The sequence below is a fragment of the Arachis ipaensis genome, chromosome B06 (assembly GCF_000816755.2).
Source record: "Arachis ipaensis cultivar K30076 chromosome B06, Araip1.1, whole genome shotgun sequence".
Lineage (NCBI taxonomy): Eukaryota > Viridiplantae > Streptophyta > Magnoliopsida > Fabales > Fabaceae > Arachis > Arachis ipaensis.
The window spans coordinates 45,091,088-45,106,235 of NC_029790.2; the positions used below are offsets into that span (position 1 = coordinate 45,091,088).

The 15,148-nt window shown below is 37.1% G+C and overlaps 1 protein-coding gene across 1 annotated transcript; it reads right to left on the reverse strand.

Moving 5' to 3' along the window:
* On the reverse strand, positions 7,351–11,479 carry LOC110263313. The gene is made up of 2 exons (XM_021104461.1): positions 9,021–11,479; positions 7,351–8,928 (listed from the first exon to the last, which is right to left on the reverse strand). Coding segments are annotated over exons 1-2 (717 nt in total). The 5' UTR covers positions 9,022–11,479; the 3' UTR covers positions 7,351–8,212.

Genomic DNA, 15,148 nt, shown 5'->3' on the forward strand with positions numbered 1-15,148 from the left:
AATCTAATATACCAATAATGAACTAAATATTAATACTCGCTTGATGATGGAGTAATATGAACTTGTATTATAATTCAGAGGCTTGAACCAAAATAAAAAGGATGAAACTTTTAAATACAGGGATTGCAATGAAAGCTTAAAAGTGTTTATGTTTCAGAGTATGAGAGGATGTGTGTAGAATTGTGGATGATCAACAACCCCCTCCCCCACCCCTTTTATAGTAGGCTAAGCCCTTTATTATTTTACATTTTAACCCTTGGTTTTGCTAATCTGTTTGCTCTTGCTGTGGGCGAATTCAGAAGTTCTGTCTCCGAGTTAATGTCTTCTTCTAGTTTTCCGTAAATCGGTAGCTGGTTTTGTTCTTTCTGCTGTGATTCTGTTGGAATCCTGCTGATGACTTTTGTTTCTTTCTGCATGAGATGCTTTTATTATTTTATGAGATCGTCTTGACACCTTCTCTGTCAACTTTGTATAGGTGTCTGTTTTCTGATTTCGGGACTCTTTTTTTTTTACTCTTCAAATGGATCTTGGGTATCTCATATGTACAGTCCTGGGCTGGACTGGACTTCTTCATCTTCGTCTGTTGGTTCTGCTTTTATTGCTTTTAAAGAATTATGGATCTCTTCTTCTGAGGTGGCCGCTGCAAGGGCCGCCATCATTTGTTTTTTATGGGCTAGAAAGCGAGTTTCTTTTTCAAATGATATTTTTTCGAATCCTGAACTGTGGCTTGCGGGTTCTCCTCTTTTTTGGGATATAGTCATCCAATTATCAATTGCTCTTTTACTAATTAGGTTCAGGTCAAATTTATTCCACCATTTCACTTTTATGTTTCTAATTAAATACTGTACAATTAGAGTATCTTCATATCCCGCGGAATCATATTCCCAGGTCATTATCCAGCATATTTCCATAGTGGGAATGAAGGAAATCAGCTTATATCCATCCAGAAATGATGTTTTATTTTTGAAATATTCATAAGACATACTAGCTTCTTTTGGAAAAATTGCTTCCATTGGTCCAAACTCTTGAAACCATATCTGGAACCATTTGGGAAACTGTAGAGAAATCCCTTTTCGGAACCATATGAACCAAGAGTGAGATTTGGAGAAAGATATAAGGTGTTCCACCAGGCATCTATATAATCATAATAGGAGTAGTACTGTGGTTCAAATTTTCTAGTAAAACTTTTACAATGAAAGGGAGGGTTTTCCCATTCTGATAATGTCATTACTTTCATAATCTTAATTTTTGAGAATATTGTATCTTTTGTGGTCTGGTCTTTATTATGAGTTAATTCAATTGATCCTATGTCTACTAGGATAAATTCATAAAAGGTTTGGGTTTTTTGGATGTTTGTTGGAGGATAGTGAAAAGTATTTGGAAAAACTGTTTTATAAAGGATTCTTCTATCCATCTTAAAACATTCTTTCTCTAAAGCCATTATTTTTAGAGGTATGGATTATTCATGATAAGGATATTCTTCAGATAATGGTTTAGTTTTAAATAAATCTGATGGCTACAATAATGTATATCTGTTAACTGTAAAGACCTCATATAAGCTTTTAGTTGATGCTGATGATTTTTCACTTTTAACAACCTATGACATCGTCAAGGGTTTGATAGATAATTGTTTAGCTTGTATTGGAGTTGCTGGTTGGTCAAGAGGTTGACCATAATCTTCACTTCTTGTTTGTTTCTTGCTCATTTTTACCTTGCAAAAATTCTCTTGTTAGAAAATCAGGTAATGCATTTGATTCTCCTTTAATATGCTCAATAGAAAAATCAAAGCATGATAATATAGCTTGCCATCTAGCAAATATTTGTTTAGAAACTAGATTTTTAACATCATTCTTTAATACACTAGGGGCTGCTTTGCAATCAGTTCTGATTAAGAAGGTTCTATTGAATAAGTCTTCTTGAAAACATGAAACACATAAGACAATGGCTAATATTTCTTTTTTAATAGTAGCATAATTTTTCTGGGCTGAATTCCATACACCCGAATGATATTTAACTATTTGTTCTTTTGAGGAGTTTGGAAGAACTTGTTTAAGTATTCCTCCATACCCTAAATCGGAGGCATCTGTTTCTACGATTAGACTTGCCTTAGGATCTGGTATACTCAAACAAGGAATTTCTTTTACTAAATATTTAATTTTTTGAACTATTTTAGACATGTCTTCTGTCCAAGGAGGGGGCTATTTTCTTAGCCTTTTATACAAAGGTTCACATAAAGTTCTTATTCCTGGTAGAAATTCAGCCACATAATTAAGACATCCTAAAAATCTTTGTAATTGTTTTTTGTCGATAATTTCATTCAGAAATTTTTCTGCAAATTCAACAGATCTCATAATCGAAGTAATTGTTCCTTAGAAAATTTCATATCCTAGAAACCTTACTTTTGTTATAAATATGTTCATTTTCTTTTCAGATAGGACAAGACCATTTTCTTTTATAATATTAATAAATTTTTCTAGGTGTTGAATATGCTGGTTTATTCCTTTAGAATATACAAGAACATCATCTAGGTAGACTATGGTAAAATCTACATATGCATAAAAAATATTATTCATAATTTCTTGAAATTCACTTGGTGCATTTTTTAATCCTTGGGGCATTACATTCCATTCATAATGTCCAAAGGGTAATAAAAAAGTTGTTTTATATCGATCTTCTTTTTTCACTGAGGTTTGGTAGTATCTGGATTTTAAATCAAATTTATAGAATATAGTAGCCTTACTTAGTCTTTTAATTAAGTCATTTTTATTTGGTAAGGGATATCTTATCCATTTTAAGGCTTTATTTAAAGGCTTATAATTAATTACTAACCTTAGAGCTCCTCTTTCAATTTCTGAAGCTTTCATTACATAGAACCTTGTGCAACTCCAAGGAGATTTTGATGGCCTGATTAGTCCTTTATCTAAGTATTCCTGGATTTCTTTTTTATAATATGTCAATAACTCTTTGTTCATTTGTATTAGTTTAGCTTTAGTGGGGATATCTTTTTCATTAAAGTCATCTTCATAGGGTAAAGATATTTCATGTAATTTTCTATGATGAAAAGCTTTTGGATTTAGGCTACATGATGGTGGCCCAAAGCGGGTTCAGAATTTTATCTCGAATTAAGAATGGCGTTGTAAGTATAGTTCCAAATCCAACAATTGACCAATATCAAATTTAAATCTAAAGATGTCATAATTCAAACCAATTAATAATCGGGAGTTTTAAATCCCGGGTCGTCTTCCCTAGGAGTTGCAATTAAATGTTATATTATTGGCTATAAGAGAGTATGGAGGTTGGGAGATTGCAATTGGCAAGAAACTAAAGTGCAAGAAGGTAACTTAGCATGCAAAGAATTAAAAGTCAAAGCAATTAAAGAAAGCAATAAAAGGGCAATTAAATGCTAAAAAGAGCTCTTGGCAAGGATTGGGTAATTTAGGATTCCTATCCTAGTTGTGGACTACAAACATGGTAATCCTGTGTGGATTAATCCCAATTAGTCAACCCTACATCGAGGATAAGTCAACTAGGCATAACTAATCTCAATCCCTAAGTCCTAAGTCAACACTAGTGGGTCACTTAGAGTCAAGGAAAACCAAATTAATTAACAACCCTCACACAATGTTGAATGGATATCCACCACTCAAGTTCACCCAAACACCCAAATTCCCTACCAAGAGTGTGAAAAACTAAGTAAAAACCCAACCAACCATTTTGTCAAACACTTGGTGGACATGTAAAGAAAGCATGGTAAAATGACAAGAAATAAAAAATACTACAACTACTAAGCAAGAAAAATAAAGATAGCAACTCAATAAAGCAATAAATGACATGAAACATAAAATTGTATTAAACGTAAATGAAAATAACAAGAGTGTACATAAAAATAAAAGACAAATAAAATGAGAAATTAACAAGATAAACAAGGAAATTAAGATAATAAAGTAAAGAAAGGTAGAATAAACTAGATCAAAACAAGAATTAAAAGTAGCAATTACAAGGAAATTAAACTAAAAACCCTAGGTTCTAAAGAGAATGGGGAGAGAAAATGAACTACATGACTAAAATCTAACCCTAATTGCTCCCCCCTTTCACATGGAAAGAGGGCCCCTTTGATATAGTGTGAATCAGCTTCAGAAAGTCCCAAAATTGGACTCTGGAGGCCCAGAAATCGCCCCCAACGATTTTCATTAAGTGAGTCACGCGCTGGGACTTGTGCGTACGCACACTCGCTGATTTTCTTCTTGTGCATACGCACAAGAGGTTGTGCGTACGCACACATGGCTGAGTAGTTCTTGTGCGTAACAGAAGGTTGTGCGTACGCACACTCCAATGTGTGCTTCTCCTTTGATTTCTTCATGTTTTCTCCCAATTCCATGCTTTCCTTCCACTCTTACCAAGCCATTTCAACCTATTACACCTGAAATCACTCATCAAAGCCATCAAGGTATCGAATGGGATAAAAGTGGGATAAAAGTGATTAAAATATGCACAATAGTTTCAGTTATTTTTTCATAGTATTTGGAAGGTATTAATCCTTCTTGGATACAATTTACATCTGCCCTGAGTCTATCATAGCTATAAACTCAAATTTCTCTATTCTGATTATTATGACTATAGAGGTATATCATTTTTGGTTAATTAATAATGATAATTTATTAATATAATTAATTGGATTTATAATTTCTTCTTCTTCTTCTTCTTCTTCTTCTTTTATTGATTCTAATTTTTCTTTTCCTTTTTGTAATCTTACTATGTTTTTGCCTTCTAATTTTAGTATTCTATAATCAAGAGATATATTTTGTTGTTTCAATTCAGAAATTTCGGATTTTTACATTTTTATCTCTTCTTGTAAATGTTTTAAAGAAGTTTCTTCTTTAGGTGTTCTAAACCTATTATATATTTCCTTAATTTCTACTGGCCTTATTTCTTCTTTAAATTTTTCTTCTTTCCTAATCAGATCATTTAATTAAAATAAGAATTCATCTTTTAAGGGAGAATCTCCTAATTTATCTATTATAGAAATTAGAGTGTTTGTTTGTTCCCTAGTTAAGGTATTGATTGACTTTTGAGTTCTCGTAATTACATTTAAGGATTTTACACAACTATCACAGTTACATATTCCTGGTCCCAGACACGAATCTTCCTCTATTTTAGAAGTCTCTAAAGAAGATGGTATATCTAATTGTTGAATAAAATTTTCCGAATCATCAGAAGAATATTATTTTTCCGTTTCGCTCTCTGATTCACTATCAATTAATATAGCTGCTAAAGCTTTTCTTACTTCTTCATTACTGATTTTGTTTATTTTTTCTTCTGTTTTGCAGTTATTGGCATAATGACCTGGTTTTTTACACTTCCAACAAACTATTTGTTTCTTATTACTTTTCTTTTGATTAGTCCACTTTTGTTTTTTCCTGTAATTTTCTCTTGGCTTATTTCCTGTTGTATAAGATTCTTTCGATTGATACCTGTACCTATTCCCAAAAGTTTTTGTATTTCTTTTCTTAATGACTCTATTTTGATTGTTAGGTTCTTTTTCAGTTGTAATGCCATATTGTTGACAAAAGTTTCCTAATTCTCGTTTATTGCTCATATTCTCTCTTCGCATTTTCTCTTGTAATCTAGTGTCAGTGCATATTTCTACTCTGGTTTGTACTACTATATTATGTATTTGGCCAAAAGTTAGGCCTTCATATGGTATTTGAGTACCAAATAAAGATTGTAGTTTTTGTAAAACCTTTTCTGAAAAGAGTTTGGGTAGGGCAACTATGAATCTTTCTTTCCAAAAAGGGGCTGCTACATCATCTCTCATCATAAATTTAGAAATAAAAACATCTTTATACCATCGATAGTTAGACATTGTCGGGCATCATAAGTTCATTAGTTGGGTTCATATTCTATCTTTAAAAATATTTGGGTCTCCTAGAAAGTTTCTTATAATTGTAAAAATTAAGGTTGTTTTGGCATCTTGTGATTGGTCTTCTGGTTTTATACTACTTAGGATTAATTCTCTTTATGGTATAGTTAAAAAGTTATCCCACCATCCTTTTAATTGTCCCATGAACCCTTGTGTGATCATGACTGCTGCTTTTCTATCAGTAGCTCGTTTTGCCTTATAAGCAGTTGCTGCCATAGTCATACTACACATTAGATCTAAAATAGCTTGTTCACTTAACCCATCTAAATTCCATTCTACTAATTCAGATCCGGTAAAACTATTTTGTACTAACTGTGTTCTTTCTTCAAGGCTTACATCAGCCAGGGTTGGTCTTGGATAATAATTTCTTAGTTTTGGATAATATTGATTCTTGTGTGTCATTTTGGATACTGATTTTGTATTTTCTTCAAGGCTTACATCATGAACACATTCACAATTGAGTTGAGTTAATCAAAAGGGTTCACAAACTTGCAAGACAAGCAATGATCAAATATGGACATATGGAAATGAGCCATTGAACCCTCATGGGATTTGTATATGCACTCTAGTCACTCAAGTGTTTGGGGTTAAACCACTCAAACCTCCTCTAATCATGCTTTCTAAAACTTTGTTCTTCATCTAACCAATCAACAATTATCAAGTGTACAAATGCAAACATCATGAGGTCTTTTCAAGGTTGTAATGGGGCTAAGGTAAGGGTGAGGATATATGTATAGTTAAGTGGGCTATAATATGAATCTTTGACTAACCAAAGCCTTCACCTAATATACACACACTCTATATATATGAAATTATTCCTAGCTACCCACAGTCTCACTTTTGTATATTTCACATACTCATGTATCAAATTTTCTTTAATTTCACCACATATGCATTGATCTTTTATTAAGCTTAACATTGGAGTAATTTTGTCCCCTATTTATTTATTTATTTATTTATTTATGCTGTGAAAAATTAATTTTTTTTCATTTTTTTTATGAACATGAAAGCAAACATAACATTTCAATGCATATGGTTTTTCTGGTTTCACATGAGTAGGCACCCAAATTCCCAATATTTAAATAAAGTGGAAATACAACACATTCCTATTAACCCAGGTTTCCCACAATTCCCCGCACTTAGTTAATGCACTATCTTAAGCTAACCAAAGATTCAAATCAGGTAACTAATTGTTTTTTCACTTAAGGCTAGTGATGTGGTAATATAAAGAACAAATGGGATTAAAAGGCTCAAAGTGGCAGACAAGGGTAATTAAAATGGTAGGCTATTTGGGGTAAGTGAGCTAATAGCAATTAATAGCCTCAATCATATGTATGCATGTAAATACACTAAACAATGGATATATAGAATGGAGAAAAGCAAATATTGTAATCATAGAGAAGAAAACACACAAGAATAAAATATTATGGTTAAATAATGTAACTATATAATTAAGCTCAAAAACTCACAGGTTGTGTGTTCTTAGCTCAAAACCATATTCCAATTATGTATATATATCGTGCAAGTTACAAAAAGTTTCAACTCAAATCAATGTGACTCTTAAATGCCTTTTCTAAGAAAAAGATACATTCCCTGAAAATTTCATCAATTGACCAACACTTATTATTATATGTATATATATACTAAATGAGATGTTGTGATTATGAAAAGCTAAAAGTTGTTAGTTTACTCCCTATTTTCAATCAAAACAAATTCTCATATGCAAAAGGGTAAACTAAGCTCAATAATCTATGTTTTTTCACATCACAACTAATAAACTAAAAGTGCAATTCAAGCTAAATATCTAAGATATATACATGCCCAAAGTGCAAAATGCAACAAAGTAAAGATAAACAGAAGTACAATAAAGCAAAAATGTGCAAGTACTAAAAGAAAAATAAAATAAAATAAAGCAAAATACAAAATAAAGCAAAATAGGATAAAAGTCTGAAATGGTTCACCAAAATATAATCTGCCAGAGACGGTGACCTCCCCACACTTAAAGCATAGCATCGTTCTCGATGCTCTCAGTCAAGCTGGGTGAGAAGGATCATTGCCTGCTGAAGGGTGTGCTGCTGGCTCTGTCGGTGGTGGCTGTATAGGTGCCGGTGGCTCTGTAGGCTGCTCAGGCTGAGTCTCCGCGTGCTGTGCTTGCTGCTGGCTCTCCTCCTGCTCATCCTTCTCCTCCTCAGAATGCTCCGAGGGTATGTCAGGCTCAGAGGGGATGTCAGTACGCCCCGACGTCACAATCAGCTTCAGATGTGAATAGCGTCGCTTGTTGCAACGCTCCAACTACTCATAATGCCGCTGATTGCGGTGCTCCATCTGATCAAGGTGCTCAAAAAGGCGGTGTACAAGATGGTAGACTGGCTGAGAGGCAGATGACGGTGCTGCAGAAGCAGGTGGTGCTGCAGGTGCTGCTGAGGATGTGGCTGCATCAGTAGAGGTAGTGATAGTAGGTGGTTTGTGGCCTAGAGGTCCAAACCGCTTGTCGTGCGGAATAATCTTCTTGCAGTCGGCAATCGGTGGTCTCTCATCCTCTGGCTCCCAAGGCACCTCAGCTCGACGAGCCATCTGGGTGATCAAATAAGGAAAAGGCAGGGTGCCTCTGACATGAACTCTAGACATGTACTTTTTGATGAACCGTGGAAGGTATAGGTCTTTTCCTTCCATGACGCACCAAATAAGGATGATCATGGTAGCTGGCACTTCTGACTCATGAGTACTAGGCATCACATAATTACTCAGTATCTGTTGCCACAGTCTAGCCTTATCATTGAGATAGATAATCTTGATACCTTGTGGAGTGATCTTTAACTTTCTCAAAGCCCATGGAACATTAGGATCAATGGCTACGGTATGCCTGACAGCATCCAAGTCAAAACTCATGAATCGAATAGACTCATCGGCCTTCTGATAACCATCTGTATCATCTATTTTAGGCTGGAAGTGGATGATATCCTCTATCGCCTCCTCAGTGACTAAAATCTGCTTTCCTCTAAGCTGCACTGCATCAAGGGTCATCCAAAAATAGTTAGAATAGAACTCACGGACCCAGGATGCATTTACTTCTGCCAGATCTCTTTCTAGAAATACCCACTTTCTCTGTTTGATCTGCTCTTCAGTGTACTTCTTTAATTCGGTTGGTATTTTGAGCGTCCTTTCCAAATAGAGGTGCCATGTGTCTCGAAAGACTAGAAACTTGAGTTCACAGTAAAGGTTGGAAAATTTGACTGGGTCATTCGCAGGCGCCAGTTGATCAGCTTTTTCTTTATTAGTAAAGTTCTTTTCGCGCCAAGATTCATCCAAGAGGATATCCGCTAGAGCAACAGATGACTGTCCTCGCTTCTTCTTACTGGAACTGGCCTTAGCCAGCCATTTCTTTTCGGATTAGACATCCTGAAAAATAGAAATCCTAGGATACAGATTAACAAATAAAGTAGAGGAAGGAAAAGCATGTAAGAAGCAAGCAGACAGGAAGCCAGAAACAAAAGGAGATTGAGACACACTCATGAGTTGACTTTAAGAAATGAACTCTTGGCATGCAAGAAAACATAATTCAGACAACAATCAGAACAAAAACCAAGAATTTCTGCAATAGTAGTGAGAAGCTTGTTTGTTAAGCAACAATAATTATCATGCCTTAAAAGGAACCTAAAAGGGTTAGTTTAAAACTAAAAGAAAAGTTAGAAAGTCAATGAAGTCAAGAGTTATAAAAATGGGTTAGAATTAGTGGCATGGTAATGTAGTTCCTAACTAAAAGAAGTTCAAAAGATGGAAGAACAAGCAAGCTCACCTTCAAGCATACAATGCAAATCCTTGATGATAAAACATGTAATGAAAGAAGCATCAAGAAGAATAAAATCATCAACAATGCATTTCAAGGTAAATAAGCAACAGCAAAGCAACAATTCAAGTCAAACTCATATGAAGTTCAATATTTGTCAAGTAGTATGAAGAACAAGAAAATTCATATGACTCAGGCACCATTAAGCAAAACAAAACAGCTGGCTATTTCCTAAAGTCAAGTAATCAATTTGGATATCCTATGAATTTATTAACAATTAAAAGCACCAAAACCATATATAAATTCACAAAGAATAAGCAATGAACAAATTAATGGCTGAACCATGGCACTAATGCAGCAAAAATTGGTCAACAAGGTTCTAATTGACACAGAATTTCGTCAATTAGTTCTTTGATTCCATCAATGACAAATGCACATGAGGGGGAGCCAAAATAAAGCCGGAGATGCTGACCGAATGAATTATGAATTGAACTCGGCCAAAATAAAGTGTACCAAGGTAAAAATAGTACCAAATTCAATGCACAATTTCGGCAGCATCCCGACAATAAATTGGGCATTTCCGAATTAAAACAAGCAGCAAAAACTCAGTTCATATGGATCCAAAGCAGTTCAGAAAAGAGCAGCACTCGTCATGTCATATGAACTCAGACAAGAACAATAATTTCAATCAGTAGTAACAGTTGCAGCTCGTGTGAAATTATAGCATTAAGTAAAACAACATCAAACAGCAATCAAACAGCATACCAGTAACATCAACAGCAAAGCTATTTTAAAATCATACAATTCAGACAACAGGAATAGAGCACTTATCAAACCTAAATCCACTAACCACATCCTAGCTACCTAACCACCTAGAATCAACTAATAACATGCATTTCGAATCTAATTAAACCAAGCAAAAATTAAACAAAGCTAACAAATGATCTAAACAGAATGATAAAGCAAGCAGGGGATGACAGGGGGGCCTGGATGGTGCAGTAACAGTGGAAGAAGTGAATTGAGGTGTGGAGCAAAGTAATGCTAGCTCGGAGGTGGCGGCCGCACGGCGGCACAGTGGTGTCTGTGGTAGTGCTTGGTGAAGGCAGGAAGGAAGAGAAGAGAAGAAGAAAGAAGAAGAAGAAAAAGAAAGGAGGGAGAGGGAGGGGGTAAACGGCGGCTCAGGGTTGCCGGAATGGAGCGGTGGTGCAACGTTGATGGTGGTGAGTGGGAAGGAAGCAATGGAGGGAAGAGGAGCAATTGGAACGTTGATGGAGAAGGGGTTGGGCAACGCGAATGGGTTAGGGTTCTCACGTCAGGGGTTAATGAAATCAAAACCACGCATACACGTGGGTCACGCCTGAGCGTGGATGAGGCAAAAATGCATCGATGCATACGCGTCATAGACGCAAACGCGTGAAGGGGGATAAATGAAGATGACGCGTACACGTGAAGCATGCGTACGCGTCAGCCAAAATTGTGCTAAACGCACAATTTCAATGTCATTTTTACGCAACCCTCTGTTTAGATTAAAGGGGGCAAGGTTTTCATGCGACGCGTGCGCGTCGCGCACGCCTACGCGTGGTATGCCAAAAAATAAAATTGACGCGTACACGTGGCTCGAGTTGTTCCTCTAGCACACTAGCCGCACGATTCCATCACAACTTTCTGTTCGTTGGATGGGAGAACCAAATTTGTATCGATGCCCACGCGTGGCCTACACGCACGCGTGGGTTACCCCTTTTTTTTATATATATGCAGAATGCAGGTGATGATGCAGAAATTATGAATGAACACTGATAGAAATAAAATAAAATAGAACAAAGAATAAAAATGAAAGATCATACCATGGTGGGTTGTCTCCCACCTAGCACTTTTAGTTAAAGTCCTTAAGTTGGACATTTGGTGAGCTCTTTGTCATGGTGGCTTGTGCTTGAACTCATCTTGAAACTTCGACCAACTCTTGGACTTCCAATAATCTTCATCATTCTCAAGTGAATTTACCAAGCCTTGGGGGAGTTCTTCACAAGCTTTGAGCTCCGAAAATTGATCCTCATATAGTCCCGGATCCCAAATCTTATTTCTACACCCGTCTTGAAGTGGATCACCATTGTCCCAAATGGGTGGCAAGCAGTCTGAATTCTCAATACAATACCAAACTCTTCTCTTAGATCCAACCAAATGTTCACTGGTATCACCCTTGCATCTAACTCTTGAAATATTAACCTTGATGGGCCTTGACTTGCAACTCCAACCGCTAAACATTCTTCTCTTACGCTTAATACCACAAAGCTTCCTAAGTTGACCATCGGTTTCAAGAATACCATACTCAAGTGGAACGGTAAAACGAATAGAGATGAGCCTTACCCACTCAAATGAAGGAGTAGATGGCCACCTAGGTAGAGAAGTCTCCAACGTTCTTGACAAAGCGTACTCAACTCCCGTCTAACCCTTGCGAAAGACTTCCACTTCCATATCATTTTCAGATTCAATCGATGAAGGATCTTCAGATTTAATGAGTTCATTTGGGGATGTGGGTTCATCACTAGGAAGACTTGGTTCATGATCATCTCCACCAAGGGAACTCGCTTCTTGATCTATTCCATCCAATTCTTCATAGGGAAGATGCCATGGAGGTTGTGCACTAGCCTCCTTGACATCAATTTCAATCTTCTTGGGGGAATACTCAACAATTCTAGATTCCCATGGAAGTTCAGCATCTCCTAAGTCTTCAACCACTTCTTCCTCTTCAACTATTATGGCTTCCTCCACTTGTTTCAATACGAAGCTATGCTCCTCATTGTCCATTGAAGTTTCTAGTGTCTCCTTCATGCTACGCTCTTCTTTTGATTCTCCACATGTAGTCATGGGAGTACTTTGAGTGCTCAGATGTTGGAAAGCTAATTTATTTACCACCTCGGTTAAGGTAGTAGTGAGTTCCAGTACGTCCCTTTGCATCTTCACTTGTCCTTGAAGAAGAACACGAAGTTTGTCATCCATTGGAGATTGGAGTGGATATGAGGGTTCATTTGTTGGGGGAGAGGGTTCATAATAAGAATGTGGTGGTTCTTGGGAGTAATTGGATTGGAATTATGTTGGGTAAGGGTCATACGGTGGTAAATGGTGAAAGGGAACTTGTGAGTGTGGTCGTTCAAAGCTATGTTGAGAGGGTGGTTCATAAGCACAGGGTGAAACTTGTTGGTAACTACAACGGAATCCACCGTATCTATTGCCTTGGCATGCATTGTAGAATGGTCGTTGTCTGTGATACTGAGGAAGGTGTTATTGCCTAAAGGGTTGATCAAGTCCTCGTGGCTCCATCCATCCTTGATTGCTCTGACCTTGATGCATGTTCCTGCTATAGCTTTCATTCCCTTCAACAATAGTTCTTCACAAGCTTTGAGCTCCGAAAATTGATCCTCATATAGTCCCGGATCCCAAATCTTATTTCTACACCCGTCTTGAAGTGGATCACCATTGTCCCAAATGGGTGGCAAGCAGTCTGAATTCTCAATACAATACCAAACTCTTCTCTTAGATCCAACCAAATGTTCACTGGTATCACCCTTGCATCTAACTCTTGAAATATTAACCTTGATGGGCCTTGACTTGCAACTCCAACCGCTAAACATTCTTCTCTTACGCTTAATACCACAAAGCTTCCTAAGTTGACCATCGGTTTCAAGAATACCATACTCAAGTGGAACGGTAAAACGAATAGAGATGAGCCTTACCCACTCAAATGAAGGAGTAGATGGCCACCTAGGTAGAGAAGTCTCCAACGTTCTTGACAAAGCGTACTCAACTCCCGTCTAACCCTTGCGAAAGACTTCCACTTCCATATCATTTTCAGATTCAATCGATGAAGGATCTTCAGATTTAATGAGTTCATTTGGGGATGTGGGTTCATCACTAGGAAGACTTGGTTCATGATCATCTCCACCAAGGGAACTCGCTTCTTGATCTATTCCATCCAATTCTTCATAGGGAAGATGCCATGGAGGTTGTGCACTAGCCTCCTTGACATCAATTTCAATCTTCTTGGGGGAATACTCAACAATTCTAGATTCCCATGGAAGTTCAGCATCTCCTAAGTCTTCAACCACTTCTTCCTCTTCAACTATTATGGCTTCCTCCACTTTTTCCAATACAAAATCACGTTCCTCATTGTCCACTGGAGTTTCTAGTGTCTCTTTCATGTTACGCTCTTCTATTGATTCTCCGTATGTAGCCATAGGAGTTTCTTGAGTGCCCAAATGTTGGGAAGCTAATCGATTTACTACTTCATTCAAGGCAGCCGTGAATTCTAGTACTTCCCTTTTCATCTCTCTTTGCCCTTGAAGAAGAACACCAAGAGTGTCATGCATTGAAGATTGGGGTGGATACGAGGGCTCATTACTTGGAAGGAAAGGTTCATGATAAGAGGGTGGTTCATCATAATAAGGATACGGTGGTTCATCACTCTCCATCTTTTCCACTTGTTGCACAACACACTTCAATCCCTTATTTTCAAGTTGAGATTCCTTAGCCATGAGAGCTTTGCATGCTTTCCGGTTTTTCTCTCGCTCCATTTGATCAATAGTTGCTTGAAGTCGATCCATTACTTCTTTGAAATGATCCCGGGGCTCTTGTTCCGCTCAGATTGCATGGTTAGGATTATATGGCTCTAGGGTTGATGGATATGAACACGGTGTATATGAAGGTAGTGGTTCTTGGGAGTAACTGTGTTGGAATTGGGGTGGTTCTATATATGGTTCATATGGCTCATAAGGTGGTTGATATGGTGGATATGGGTTAGGATTATATGAGGATGTTTGGTAGTAGGGGGCTTGTGAGTGTGGTGGTTCAAAGCTATATTGAGGAGGGGGTTCATAGGCATATGGTGGTGGTTGTCGACAAGTACAGGAAGGACTACCACATCCATTAGATTGATATGGTGGAGCTTGTTGGTAACTACAAGGAGGTCCACCGTATCCATCATCTTGGTATGCACCCTGGAATGGCTCTTGACCATAGTAGTTTGGTGGAGGTTGGTTGTCACGAAATGGTCCACCATAACCATTGTCTTGGGATACATCGTAGAATGGTCGTTGCCCATGGCACATTGGAGGGGGTTGTTGCCAAGAGGGTTGATCAAATCCTTGTGCCTCCTCCCATCTTTGATTGTCCCGACCTCGATGCATGTTCTCATTATAGCTTCCATTCCCTACAACATAATTTGAACCAAACTCATAGCGAAAGGGGTGAGAATTCATGATAACAAATAAAAGCAAAAACTAATAAAAATAAGCAACTAAGTCCTGAAACTAACAAAAACTAACAAACAAGCAAAAAGCAAATATTTACAATAACCAATAATAAGGCACACGTTTGCAATTCTCCGGCAACGGCGCCATTTTGATGAATGGATTTTTGCTAGTAAAGAATTCATAATAAATTCTCGT